A 14,547-nucleotide genomic window follows, 5' to 3' on the forward strand; every position below is an offset into this window, starting at 1 on the left:
AGGAGGAGGTGGCAGCAGAGGAGAGTGAGGAGGAGGAGGAGAGGAAGTGAGAGAGAAAGAGAGTGAGGAGGAGGAGAGTGAGGAGGAGGAAGAGGAGGAGAGGTGGGGAGGATGAAGTGAGGAAGAGGGGAGAGTGAGGAAGAGGCAGAGTAGGAGAAGAGGAGGTGATGTGAGGAGAGAGGGGGAGGAAGAGTGAAGTGAGTGAGGAGAGAGGCAGGAGGGAGTAAGGAGAGAGGAGATAGAGCAGAGGAGGAGAGTGAGGGATGCTGAGGGAGGAGGAGAGTGAGAGTAAGGGAGGAGAGTAGAGAAAGAGAGGAGGAGGTGAGGGGATGAGTGAGGGAAGAGGAGGGGTATGGAGGAGGAGAGTGAGGAGGAGGAGGTGGGAGTTGAGGAGATTGTCGAGAGGAGCGGGGAGGAGGTAAGAGGAGAGAGTGAGGAGGAGAGAGGAGAGTGAGGAAGGAGGAGGATCAGTGAGGAGGAGGAGGCAGAATCAGAAGTGAGCAGATTGAGGAGGAGGAAGAGGAGAGAGGAGACAGGGAGTGGGAGGAGAAGGTGCGAGGGAGAGAGAGTGAGGAGGAGAGTGAGAAGAGGGAGAGTAGGACGGAGAGAGTAGGAGGACGAGGATGAGGTGAGCAGAAGGAGGGTGAGGAGGAGGGAGAGTGGAGCTAGAGGGAAGGAGGAGCTAGGAGGAGGGGAAGTGAGGAGGATGGAGGAGATGAGAGGGCAGGAGAGTGAGAGGAGAGGAGAGCAGTGAGGAGGAGAGGAGGAGGAGTCCTCCTCCTCTTCCTCACTCACCTCCCCCCTCCTCCTCCTCTTCCTCCTCCTCACTCTCCTCCTCCTCCTCACTCACCTCTTTCTCCTCTTCAACTTCCTCCTCCTCCTCCTCCTCCTCTCTTTCAGATCAACATGAAGACCATGCCTGCAGTGATGTTCAGACTGTTAACAGGACAGGAGACTCCTGTCTACATCTAGTCCCTCCATGTCTACATCTAGTCCCTCCATGGGTGCACCCTCAATGGCACCCTTTTCCCTGTGTAGTGCACTACTTCTAACCATGGCCCATATGGCTGTAGGTTCACTATGTCAGGAATAGGGTGGCATTTGGTATGCATATTTTTCTGCGTACTCTCTCACTGCTTCTGCATGTCTAGGAGAAGATGGTGGACAGACCGGGTGGGTGACAGGCAGAGGAGGCTGGTATTCCAGCCATTCCAATGAGCCTGTCCTCCGATTTATAGTGACGCCAGCCTCCACTGGTGACAAGGTGGTACATTAGCAACATTTATTTTTTATATATCATTTTATTTTGGGGGTAATATGTTACTCTGCTGAAAATGTCAACAACAACAAAAAAAATTCAACTTCAGGCTTAGTTGGAGTAGCCTGGATAACACATTGTTTGGCGATGACGCATTGTACAAGGAGTGAAATGTTAGCTAAACAGACTGGTACCAGGCTATAATTGAAAAGCTACACGGTCATAATGGTTTGATGTGTACAGTGTGTGTGCGCGYGTGTGTGAATACGTATGTATACTGTTAAAGAAAACTGTAAATGCAAGGTAATGATTATGTTCTTATGACTAGATTACAAACACGCCACATTTTATTTCCATTTTGATAACATGCAAGATTAAACAATGTAGTGACATAAACGTGTTGATACGGTAACTGAACTTATTGTAGGGAAGGGGTTGGCCTGTCGTTATTCTTCAATAGGAGTTCAAGTGACAAAGCAGGGGTATTTAAGCCTGTTCCCGTGTATACCTAAACAGCATAGGACAAGGCTATTCTTCAATAGCAGGGGTATTTAAGCCTGTTCCCGTGTATACCTAAACAGCATAGGACAAGGCTATTCTTCAATAGCAGGGGTATTTAAGCTACGTCCCGTGTATACCTAAACAGCATAAGACAAGGCTATTCTTCAATAGCAGGGGTATTTAAGCTACGTCCCGTGTATACCTATACAGCATAGGACAAGGCTATTCTTCAATAGCAGGGGTATTTAACTTACGTCCCGTGTAATACCTAAACAGCATAGGACAAGGCTATTCTTCAATAGCAGGGGTATTTAAGCACTGTCCCGTGATACCTAACAGCATAGGACAAGGCTATTCTTCAATAGCAGGGGTATTAAAGCTACGTCCCGTGTATACCTAAACAGCATAGACAAGGCTATTCTTCAATAGAGGGGTATTTAAGCTACGTCCCGTGTATACCTATACAGCATAGGACAAGGCTATTCTTCAATAGCAGGGTATTTAAGCTACGTCCCGTGTATAACCTAACAGCATAGACAAGGCTATTCTTCAATAGCAGGGGTAATTAAGCTACGTCCCGTGTATACCTATACAGCATAGGACAGGCTATTCTTCAATAGCAGGGGTATTTAAGCTACGTCCCGGTGATACCTAACAGCATAGGACAAGGCTATTCTTCAATAGCAAGGGGTATTTAAGCTACGTCCCGTGTTATTACCTATACAGGCAGAGGACAAGGCTATTCTTCAATAGCAGGGTATTTAAGCTACGTCCCGTGTATACCGTAAACAAGCAATAGGACAAGGCTATTCTTCAATAGCAGGGTATTTAAGCTCGTCCCGTGTATACCTATACAGCATAGGACAAGGCTATTCTTCAAATAGCAGGGGTATTTAAGCTACGGTCCCGTGTAATACCTAAACAGCATAGGACAAGGCTATTCTTCAATAGCAGGGGTATTTAAGCTTACGTGCCGTGTTATACCATAATAACAGCATAGGAGCAAGTATCTAAGCTATTCTTCTTTAATAAGCAGGGCTATTGTAGTCTGGATCTGTCATTGGAGCCTGCCATGCCAACGCATAACTACTACCTAGGAGTTGGTGAGACAACAACACAGACCGAGTCTGGGACCAGGCTAGGAGGGAGGGGGGGGGGGGGGGGGGGTATGAGCAACAGAAAACAATGTAATGTAGGGTAGTGTGGCCCGAATCATAACCCTACCCACTGGGAACAGATATCATTCCAGTCTAGCTTTGATTTACATTTGGTTGAGTTTGTCAACAAATGTGAATTCAATGTGAAATCAGCAACAACAACAACATAACATTTCACCATGTCATTGGATTTATGTTACAATTTTTTGGGGGGTGGGGGGGGTTGAAGTGGCGTGGAAACATTGATTCAACACGTTTTTTTTTTGTTGGTCCAGTGGGTATTCCCCTAGATAGTGCACTAGTTTTGACCATGCAAGGCCCATAGAGCTCTAATCAAAAGTAGTGCACTATGTAGAGAATAGGKTGCCCTTTGGAATATTAACCAGTGTCTGGAAGCTGTCCTTTTCTCTCTATACTGCCTTGGATGTAACAAAGGTTTCAATATAACATTATGGCAATGCTGAAGGCCAAAGATAATACTGCGACATGTATTCTTTAAAAAAAACAAAAAAACGAGTGCTCTGTAAAGGATATAGGGGCGGGGGGGGGGAATTTTGGAATGCAGAGCAGGTATAATGAGAATGTATTAACTTGTTTAGTTGCTGTATTGTGAGAAGCTAAGAATATACTGTGATTAATGAAATGTTAATGACAATGCTTACTATTGCTTTCCAAATATGTCAACAACAACAAAAAATAAGAGAGGGAAAAAAAAGGCATTTATGACATGCAATGATGAAAATAAAGTCAAGTACATGAAAGTCAAGTGGTGTATATTCATGAGGTTGAGGACAATGACTGAGTGCCAGATGGCACCCTATTCCCATAGGGCTCTGGTCTAAAGTAGTGCCCTACATAGGGAATAGGGCTCTGGTCTAAAGTAGTGCCCTATATAGGGAATAGGGCTCTGGTCTTAAGTAGTGCCCTACATAGGGAATAGGGCTCTGGTCTAAAGTAGTGCCCTACATAGGGAATAGGGCTCTGGTCTAAAGTAGTGCCCTATATAGGGAATAGGGTTCTGTAGGGCTCTGGTCAAAAGTAGTGCACTATATAGGGAATAGGGTGCCATTTGGGACGCAAGCGACTTGTTCGTTCACACTTTACTCTTATGTTCATTACACAAGAAGCAGATCATCAATGACTTGAATACCCGACTCAACGATGTCCATTAAAAGTATGTGAATCTCACACGTTTGTTTAATTTTTGTTACACTATTGGAACATGACAAATGGCACAGATACGACACGTATATATACAGTACATATTAACCAATTATGGCATTAACACATTATACGTATATACATGATTTACATACCTAAATATATTGTACAGTAGGTTTAAAGGGCTCCCAGAGATATTCACAACTAATTCACAAAGTTAAACACATTTTTCTTGGTAACTGCAATGATAATTGTTTTTCAAGTTGAGAGAATATTGTTTGACGTGACAGACACAGATGTCACTGTGCTTGTGATAGTGCTAGCCTCCCTCACCGTGCTAGCTTAGCCATACCACTTCCTCACTGTGCTAGCTAGCCATACCACTTCCTCAACGTGCTAGCTTAGCCATACCACTTCCTCACCATGCTAGCTTAGCCATACCACTTCCTAGCTAACCGTGCTAGCGTAGCCATACCAMTTCCTCCCTCACCATGCTAGCGTAGCCATACCACTTCCTCCCTCACCATGCTAGCGTAGCCATACCACTTCCTAGCTCACCGTGCTAGCTTAGCAATACCACTTCCTCCATCACCGTGCTAGCTTAGCCATACTACTTCCTCCCCATCCAGCTCACACCTAGAAGCTGGGACCTCTGCCCCGCAAACACACTTGACCCCCCTCCTTGACAACGTCTTAGCCAACTACGCTGCAAAAAAGCTAGCGATTCGATAGCGCGGGTGGAGACATTTCAAGCAGGGGATAGGAGGTTATAAATCCGACTCCGTTACATTCTGACTGACAGCTCCTGGAGTGATGGTTGGCGGCTGACATTCCGAATTTCATCCTGGAACACATAAGAAGAAGAGAATAACATTATTTACAGTTAATAAATAATCAATAATTACTATTCCCTATTACTGTACTTATGTAGCAGAGTTGAAGAATAAATGCTGTTCTTTTTGAGATAGCCAAAATGAATGTCATAGACTTTAATAGACTAGTGATCAGAACTAGTGATCATGATCGTGAGAGATCACCCTGGACCAGAGCTAGTGATCATGATCGTGAGAGATCACCCTGGACCAGAGATAGTGATCATGATCGTGAGTGCTCACCCTGGACCAGAGCTAGTGATGATGATCGTGAGAGATCACCCTGGACCAGAGCTAGTGATCATGATCGTGAGAGATCACCCTGGACCAGAGATAGTGATGACGATCGTGAGTGCTCACCCTGGACCAGAGATAGTGATCATGATTGTGCGAGATCAACCTGGACCAGAGCTAGTGATGATGATTGTGAGAGAGCACCCTGGACCAGAGCTAGTGATGATGATCGTGAGAGATAACACTGGACCAGAGCTAGTGATGATGATCGTGAGAGAGGACCCTGGACCAGAGCTAGTGATGATGATCGTGAGAGATCACACTGGACCTACAGTACTTCATCTCATTAAACTGACAGAGACTTACTGTAGGAAGCACTAAGGTTGTCAAAGGTGTGGTGGTTACTCCTGCCAGGAAGTTGGAGTTCAGGTATCCCTCTCCAAAATAAACATCCTCATCTTCGTCGTTGTCCACCCCGACACTGAAGGCCTCTCGTATCTTCCCAGGGATCAGACAGTCCAACAGAACCACCAGGACTCCAATGATTAAACACAGCACACCTGGAAAACAAGATGGACGCCTTTTAAGCAACATTTTTGTTAAATGTTGTCATTGGTGTGGATAACTGGGATCTTTCTCAATTCATCTTTCCTTGATCCTAGCGTCCTTTCTCCTCACCTCCTTCTCAAAACACACATTTGGAGAAGGTCCAAGGTCCCTTTCCCTCGAACCTTCACTTCCAATGCATTTTTGAGATGGAGGCTAGTAGAGAGGACACAAAGGAATTGAGGAAAGATGAATTGAGGAAAGAGCCTTGGGCTCTGGTAAACCTTTCCTTACCTGTGGCCAGCGCCAGCCAGAAAGAACCGCTGTACTCTGTCTGGAAGGCTCCAGAGGTGCCGATGGTGAACAGACAGGTAGGCAGGTTCATGATAGTGGAGAAAGAGGCCATGGAGAAGAAGATGAAGGCGGCAGTGGCCACCATCATGTAGCCGGCGTACAGGATGACAGGCATGGAGAACAGCACATTGGCTACCAGCCAGCAGCAGAACGCTGTCCTGAGGAGGCGAGTTAAATTTGGTATATATATGTACAGCCGGCAGAATTTGTACCATTCTCAATGGCGGTTTGTTAACCTATTGCCTAACCTTAACCCTTACCCTGGCGTTTTCCAAACTAGGGGTCGCGACCATTTTCGATCCCAATGCCTAACCTTAACCTCTGGATACCTGGCGGTCAAATATCCACTTCCTTCGAATTCTGACTCACAGTTTGAGGAGCAATGTCTCCCTGAAAACATCTACAGGTATATATGTTTAGATTGAGACTGGTTGTCTCACAGAACTATTTATTTGTATATGGCTAATCTTACCAGAGGGTGGCCGAGGCATAGCGCCCAGAGTATCTATACTGGTAGATGAGGCCACATGGGTTGTTGAGGGTAAACTTCTCAGCGATATAGAGGATGGGGTTAGGTAGACCTCTCTCTAAGGCGTTCCCGTACTCCTCATCGATGGTGTCTTTCCACGCAAACATCTCGTTGTAGTTGATGGTCTCGTTGAGTTGATTCACAGGATTCCCTGGAGGGACAGAGTGGACCATAGAGGACAATGGCGGTTATAATCCATGCACTTGTCAGAATCCTTGTTAGAATCCTTGTTAGAATCCTTGTCAGAATCCTTGTTAGAATCCTTGTCAGAATCCTTGTTAGAATCCTTGTTAGAATCCTTGTCAGAATCCTTGTTAGAATCCTTGTCAGAATCCTTGTTAGAATCCTTGTCAGAATCCTTGTTAGAATCCTTATAAGAATCCTTGTTAGAATCCTTGGTTCAGAATTTGTGATCCTGTATAGGAATCCTTGTTAGAATCCTTGTAAGAATCATTGTGATGTTTTTTTAATGTGTCAATGAATCCCTTAATGGATGGGGGGGTGGGAAATTCCAGTCTTCGGGGGGGCCTGATTGGTGTCATAGTTTTGCCCCAGCCCCAGCCCCAGCTAACACACCTGACTCCAATAATCATCTAATCATGATCTTCAGTCAAAAATGCAATTAGTTTAAATCAGGTGTGTTTACTAGGCCCGGGGGGGGGGGGTGACACCTATCAGGCCCTCGAAGGAAAGGAGTTGCCCTCCCCTGCCTTAAGGGATGGGTCGCCAAATGGCGATTTCACACGAAAACAAATGATATATTAATTCACGTAAGACACAATACAAGTTACGTGTCACATGACTTGTGATCATCCCCCCAGGTGTGTCAGGGTCAGGATCACCATAACAACCCTATGTGTCACATACTGTATCAAAACTTTAGCCTTGTCTTTCTTCATATGTACTCCATATTCAAATGCATCAGAGTAAAAAACAGTGGAATGCTATCAAATATAAGATGACTTAAAGGGGTATAGTAGCTGTATTCAATATTATCCTTAGGCAATCACAGAAAACCCAGAATAATAATCTTACGAAATTGACAGACACTACGACACTACGATAATCTTACAGTCTCTTGACAGACACTACGATACCAGTTATGTTAGGTGCGTCTGTCGACCTTGAGATTATACCCCAGGTAACATATACAGAACATTCAAACACTGCAGAAAAGTGACATATGTAATACATACAGGTGTAATACTGTAAACAAATAAATAATAGTATTACGTTGTAATTCTATGGGCTTTACCTCTTAAAGTAATGTTAATACCATACAGTCCTATGTGCAGTCCCACTTCAGCGTTCACCTCCTCACTGCTGAAGGACTTGTAGGTGGTGTTGGTGGTGGCTCGGGCCTCAGCCCAGTCGCTGGTGAAATTCAGTGCTGAGATGATATGAAATGAGATGAGATGACACACTTACACTTACAGACATAATAGGAAACAAACAATACAATGCTTAATAATCAACATCCTCTCCGATCTATCAGAATCGGTCTGTTTATTAGAGCAAAAAAAGATAAGAAGAGTTAGAATCCAATGACTGCCAGTCATTTGACGTGTTGCAATAGATGTCATGTGATGTGGAAAATCTATAGCAATTTCCAGTTATAGGTACTTACCCACTATCACAACGCCTACGAATAAACTGATGATGATCCTGAACATCCAGAATAGTCTCTAGAAGAGAGAGAGGTTACGTGTGACTTACTGACAGATTTCACATCACAAAACATGTACCTTGACTTACTGACAGATCTCACATCCATATAKTCTTAACTAAAGTTTATTCATCCAGTTTATCTCGATCACATTCCAAGGGTAAATAATATGTTTAAATATGCATTTTTTTTACATTGAGAAATTGTATTATCTACAATTTTGTATGACGTCATAATAGTGTACTCATATTAGCGCCAACAGAAATGGAATCTGAAGATGGAATCTGAAAATGAATGAAATCTGAAAATGAATGGAATCTGAAGATTCCATTTCTGTCAGGCATTAATATGAATGAATCCATAGTTAGGGTTGCACCAGTTCATTATACTCACCGACTTGCCTCTGATACCTGGCAGAATTAGAAGGAAGCTGACCRTGAGGACCAGGAAGACCAGGATAATGGTGAGGAGGTGGGTGCTGAAGATAAAGGAGGTTCTTTGTAGGGGGTAGAATGGGTAAATGTCATCGTAGAAAGTCATCTTTCCTCAGGATCTCCGGAGCTGAGAGCAGACAGCGTGACAGAAGGGGACARTGTGGAGAGCAGGGTGTCTCAGTTACTGTCTAAAGATCCAGAGATTAGCACATCAGGTCCTTACTCTATAGTAGGGATACACCGGGGAATGAGAATGTTACATCATTTAAAAAGTGAAAACTTAAGTAAAAATATGAATTGTTTCAATTATCAAATGCATTTGACTGTTTTCCCGAATCAAGAAAAAAAGTATTTYTAATTCAACATACATTTTCTAATTATTGTAAAATACAAAGTGCTTTAAGAAACCAGTTGTTGAGATTGAAAGCACATGCAAACTAAACCGTGTCAGGTACAGTACAGTCAATGAGTACAGTAAGTGGATACTCTTGCACTCAAGTTTACCCTCCCTGGCAAACTACAAGGACAAAGACCAACCCATCTTAAACTCGACTCGTTTTGGAAGCAACAAACAAATAGCAAAGCAAACACACACACAAAACTCTTCTATCTACCTCCAAACCATACTAATATGCCAGTGTGCGACATTAAAATAATGCATAATATATATGCTTAAAAATAACACTCACCTTTAAGTGTATAAAAGTGACTAGAGCAGATCAAGACAGTAGCAGAAGGATGAGAAGAGCGAATGTAACGCACGAAGGCGACAGACGTCTCTTTTAAAGCTTATCCGCACTTCTTTTGTTTATCTTTAAGGATGCATTTATTGGTATTCCTTAGAATAAGGGGTGTGTTACTGTAACTGGTGATTACCAGTCCATCAAGGAAACGCACGTGTCAGTCATTTGTAAGAACTTGGGTCATCGACACTGTCGTCTATCCTTCCCTGTAGCAATAGGCTATATTGTATGGCTATCAACTACATTTTTTAAATAGTTCTGATTCTTCAGTGCGCATGACATTTCATCCACAACAATTAGGGTAAGTAACAAACTTATCTATCTATTCAAAATAGGCTTTTTTTGTTGTTGAGCAAATCAACCAATTGTCCTCTTCTTGTTTAATTAAAGGATTCTTTATCGCTTCCGACCAACACACCTTCTTCTCTACGTTAGAGTGACAATTTATTTTTATGAAGCACTGATACCCACATTGATTTTTTTAACACATTACCAATCAAAACTCAAATGTGAGGTAAAGATTATTTTATGTAAAGATTTAGCCCAATGTTTTCCTACCTTACCTGGTCTTTCCACACAAGTGCTCCTCGACTAGACACTTGACTGGCTCAGAGTGCATGCAGTTACATCTCTCGCGTCAATGGATTTGCGTAAACCGATCTGGAGTATCTTGACAGTGCTGGCAGCGCTTGCCCTTATCGTTGAACGTAAGTAGCCTTGTACCTAGTTACTTTAAATTATTCGGTTAAAAACCCACGGAAAATATCTCATCTTGATAAATAAGTTTGATTAAAAATTTTTTTTTTTTAAAGTCCTCAATTTAAGTACCACACTGAAAGTGTCTATCTATAAATTCACCTGTTTAGATGCTCAGTCTAAAGTCACCTGGGAAGTCCAACGATATGACGGCTGGTATAACAATTTAGCCTATCACAGTCGAGGAGCTGTTGGTAAGTTTCTAATAAAATCTGACAATATAACTGACAATATAAACTATGTGAAATATAAATATTTAAAGATATAGGATGCGATTATAGAAAGCCATAAGTTGCATTGTTGCTAGGTGATAATGGAAGTGTGTGCTGGTGCAGGTTCCCCCCTGGTGCGACTGCTGCCCGCGCGTTACTCTGACGGGGTGCTCCAGCCCCTGCAGGAACCACAGCTCCCCAACCCGCGCAAACTCAGCGATGTGACGGCCAGGGGCCACTCGGGCCTGCCCTCCGCACACAACCAGACCGTACTCTCTGTGTTCTTCGGTAAGTCAATGTTTATTGTTCACTATGGCATAATGACATTCAGGAGGTATTGTTTTAACAAAAAATTGCATTATGAAATGAACCTAAATAATTGAGGTGAGGTTGCCATAGTCACCCCGGTTATAATAATGCATAGTAAGATGATTCTAACACATTTTAAATATGTATGACCCCCTTTGAGATGATATAATAATGTCTTATTACCATTTTATAATGATCCAGACTAAATAACAGCCTCATTATAAAATACAAGTTATACAGCATTATAGCTGCAGCAGGCTTTAAGTCAAATGTTATATACAGTATATTTCTCCATTGCCTGTTCAGGGTACCATGTCATGTTTGAGATCCATATAACTTGTTATAAGCACGTATGACCCTTTATGTGTCTTATAAATCTCACGGTGTTTCTCTGTCTCCTCTGTCTGTGAAGGGTACCATGTAATGTTTGAGATACTGGACTCCCGTCCTCCCGGCTGTCCCCCTGAGTTCATGTACATCCCCGTCCCAGAGGGAGACCCAGTCTTCGACCCACACCGTACCGGCCGTGTCCTACTGCCCTTCCAGAGGGGGCCCTGGGAAAAACACTCCAGCCAGAGCCCCAATAATCCCCGCACACAGGTAATAACCCCCGCACACAGGTAATAACCCTCACACACAGGTAATATCCCCCGCACACAGGTAAAAACCCCAGCACACAGGTAATAACCCCCACACACAGGTAATAACCCCCACACACAGGTAATAACCCCCGCACACAGGTAATAACCCTCACATACGGGTAATAATTATTGTAGACAGGTAATAACAGGTACTATAACAGACAGGTACTATAACAGACAGGTACTATAACAGACAGACAGGGCACATATAACAGAGCACAGCTCTACTTATAACAGACAGGTACTATACAGACAGGTACTATAACAGACAGCCAGATACTATAACAGACAGGTCATATAACAGACAGGTACTATAACAGACAGCCAGATACTATATACAGACAGGTACTATAACAAGACAGGTAGCTATAACATACAGGTACTATAACAGACAGCCAGATACTATAACAGACAGGTACTATAACAGACAGGCCAGATACTATAACAGACAGGTACTATAAACAGACAGGTACTATAACAGACAGGTACTATAACAGACAGCCAGATACTATACAGACAGGTACTATAACAGACAGCCAGTTCTATAACAGACAGGTACTATAACAGACAGGTACTGGTCATACTTTAGTGATTACATGGTCAGTCTGTTGGACTCTGTCGGGCATAATAATCAAGTAATAAATCCAAAATTACATCAATTTTATCATAACACCTGTAGGTGAACCTGGTGACTGTATGGCTATGTTATGTTAAGTCTTGTCATGTTCCATAAAGGTGATCCTGGTGAAGTGTGGCTATGTCATGTTATGTCATGTTATGTAGGTGAACCGGGACTGCGTGGCTATGTTATGTTATTAGGTGAACCTGGGTGACAGCGTGGCTATGTCATGTTATGTCATGTTATGTTGTTGAACATATTGACAGTGTGGCTATGTCATGTTATGTAATTTTATGTAGGTGAACTGGTGACAGTGTGGCTATGTCATGTCATGTCATGTTAGGTAGGTGAATCACCTACCTGCGTGGCTATTGTTATGTTATGTAGGTGAACCTGGTGACAGTGTGGCTATGTCATGTTATAGTAGGTGAACTGGTGGACGCAGGTGGTGGCCTATAGCCATGTTCATGTTATGTAGGTGAGTCTTGCTCGGTGAGTAAGCGTCCTTGTCATGTATGTTATTGTAGTGACGCTGGTGATAGCGTCGCTAGTGTATGTGATGTTTAGCGTAGGTGAACCTGGTTGATAGGTGGCTATGCATGTCATGTTATGTAGGGTGAACCTGGTGATAGGCTCGTCTATTTCAGTCATTTAGTTAGCGGTGAACGCTGGTGACAGCGTCGTATTCATGTGATGTTACGTGGTGAACTCGGTGCTAGCGTCGCTAGTCAGTGAATGTTTACGTGGTGAACCTGGTGACAGTGGGTCGGCTTATGTCATGTCATGTTACGTAGGTGAACCTGGTGACAGTGTCGCTATGTCATGTCATTTTACGTAGGTGAACCTGGTGACAGCATGGCTGGACGGCAGCTCTATCTACGGCCCATCTAGTTCCTGGTCTGACGCCCTGAGGAGTTTCTCTGGAGGTCTCCTAGCCTCGGGGGAGCAGTTGGACATGCCCAAGAGGAGCGGGAGCACTAGCCTCATGTGGAGCGCTGCTGATCCCTCCACTGGTCAGCATGGACCTGAGGGGCTCTATGGTGAGTAGATGCTTGTTGTCTTCTTCTTCTGCTTCTTCTTCTTCTTCATCATCTTCTTCATCTTCTTCTTGTTCTTCTTTTTCATCTTCTTAATTACCCAAAACTCAGTAATGTAATCTGATTACTTTTACTTTTGGATTACATTCCCCTTAAGAGGTATTAGAATAAGACAAAAAAAAAGGATCCATGAAACACATTTGGTGTGTCGTCATAGTGGTCTCTTAACTTGTGGTCAGACTCGCTCAGGTGGAACAAATTTAAACGTGCACCTTTTTTCAATGCTGATCTGAATGTCATTGAGAAAACAGAAAGGTGTCATAATGTATTATATATTTTTTAATTAACCAACAATCTTTTCTGAATTTAAAAGAAATCTAAGAAGTAATTTTTCATGATATTTTGGCTAGTAATGTAACTGATTAAAGTTTATTTAATTTAACGTAATCAGATAACATGTAGCTGATTACATCATGTAACCAGTTACTCCATAATCCAGGGAAGTCCGTGACAATGGACTTGCACAGTAAAACAACATCATGCCAGTTGATCTGGTTAGACACTTCACTAATGACAAAAAAAATACAATAAGGAAATACAAAAGAAGATTTGAACTGTTAATGGATATAATGATATTGACACAAGAAATAGATATGATAAAGCTGTGTAAGACTTCCTGCTCCTGATCCGTTGGGTGTGACTCCATGACATTCATGCCTTGGCACAGCTAAAGAATATGAGCCATTAAGTAATAACTTATAAAGATATCAACCCCTTTAAGGAGGTCAGAGAGAAAAAGATATCGGCACCTGTAAAGAATTACTGAAAATACTTTATTGTCAGGACAGTTACCAGGGTTGGGTTCCGCTTCTACTCAGTCAATTACTGGAATTTCAGTTTACTTCCTGAATTGACTGATTTCAAATGGAAATGACCCCAACCCTGTCATACGGTCGATACTGCAGTCCAACAGCCAAACATGCAGCCAGAGTAAAAACCCTTTCTGTTTCTTCGTTTCCACCCTCCAGAGTTGGGTAACGCCTGGGGCAACGAGAATGTGTTCACCATGGCCGAGGGGATCGTGTGGTTTCGCTACCACAATTACATCGCCTCCCAGCTTAGTGAGAAACACTCGTCGTGGTCTGACGAAGACCTGTTTCAAAACGCCAGGAAGACCGTGGTCGCCACGTTCCAGGTACTAGGAAAAGTCTGCTGTAATCCAACCAACACATAGCTGGTCATTTAGTGATTATTTACAGTAATATAGCATGTCACATGACCAGGAAAGAGTGTTGTTAGTTACATCAATGCCAGGTGGTCGTGGGTTTCTGGATTAAATTGTATTAGTTAAGAGTGTGTGTGTGACTGCGTCACCTCTTATTCCTTCTGGTTTAGCAACAATGTAATTATCCTGTGTATTGACAAACACTTGACAAGTAAAATTCATTATATTGTAAAACATTATTTTTTTTTACAGAATATTGCCTTCTACGAATGGCTGCCTGGATTCCTGGGGGA

The 14,547-nt window shown here is 43.0% G+C and overlaps 3 protein-coding genes across 4 annotated transcripts in view; 2 read left to right on the forward strand and 1 right to left on the reverse strand.

The window, feature by feature from the left end:
• The window catches only part of LOC112068494 (nuclear transcription factor Y subunit beta-like), a 32,870-nt gene extending 30,884 nt beyond the window's left edge, over nt 1-1,986 (forward strand). The window contains exon 6 of the mRNA XM_070438170.1: nt 901-1,986. Coding sequence (XP_070294271.1) covers nt 901-972 — 72 coding nt within the window. The 3' untranslated portion in view covers nt 973-1,986. The remainder of the gene's footprint in view (nt 1-900) is intronic.
• A 1,652-nt stretch (nt 1,987-3,638) lies between these two features.
• Nucleotides 3,639-9,507, reverse strand: LOC112068490 (dual oxidase maturation factor 1-like). 2 transcript variants are annotated; one of them, XR_011475166.1, is made up of 9 exons: nt 9,402-9,507; nt 8,672-8,839; nt 8,240-8,297; nt 7,868-8,002; nt 6,556-6,763; nt 6,024-6,241; nt 5,550-5,743; nt 4,433-4,921; nt 3,639-4,396 (listed from the first exon to the last, which is right to left on the reverse strand). XR_011475166.1 is itself a non-coding variant. In XM_024135659.2 (8 exons), exons 2-8 carry the CDS (start codon nt 8,816-8,818, stop codon nt 4,862-4,864), a joined length of 1,020 nt encoding a protein of 339 aa, XP_023991427.1. In that variant the 5' UTR covers nt 8,819-8,839; nt 9,402-9,507; the 3' UTR covers nt 3,639-4,861. The 2 variants fall into 2 exon arrangements, 1 of the variants encoding a protein (XP_023991427.1); XM_024135659.2 differs by having other exon boundaries at nt 3,639-4,921.
• A 16-nt stretch (nt 9,508-9,523) lies between these two features.
• LOC112068471 (dual oxidase 2-like) overlaps nt 9,524-14,547 on the forward strand; it is a 47,611-nt gene continuing 42,587 nt past the window's right edge. Inside the window, 8 exon segments of the mRNA XM_070438171.1 lie at nt 9,524-9,756; nt 10,037-10,162; nt 10,322-10,405; nt 10,547-10,711; nt 11,145-11,332; nt 12,831-13,032; nt 14,058-14,224; nt 14,507-14,547. The exon segment at nt 14,507-14,547 is cut by the window's right edge and continues 1 nt beyond it. Coding sequence (XP_070294272.1) covers nt 10,096-10,162; nt 10,322-10,405; nt 10,547-10,711; nt 11,145-11,332; nt 12,831-13,032; nt 14,058-14,224; nt 14,507-14,547 — 914 coding nt within the window. The 5' untranslated portion in view covers nt 9,524-9,756; nt 10,037-10,095.

This window comes from Salvelinus sp. IW2-2015, unplaced genomic scaffold, assembly GCF_002910315.2.
Source record: "Salvelinus sp. IW2-2015 unplaced genomic scaffold, ASM291031v2 Un_scaffold537, whole genome shotgun sequence".
NCBI classification, from domain to species: Eukaryota; Metazoa; Chordata; class Actinopteri; order Salmoniformes; family Salmonidae; genus Salvelinus; species Salvelinus sp. IW2-2015.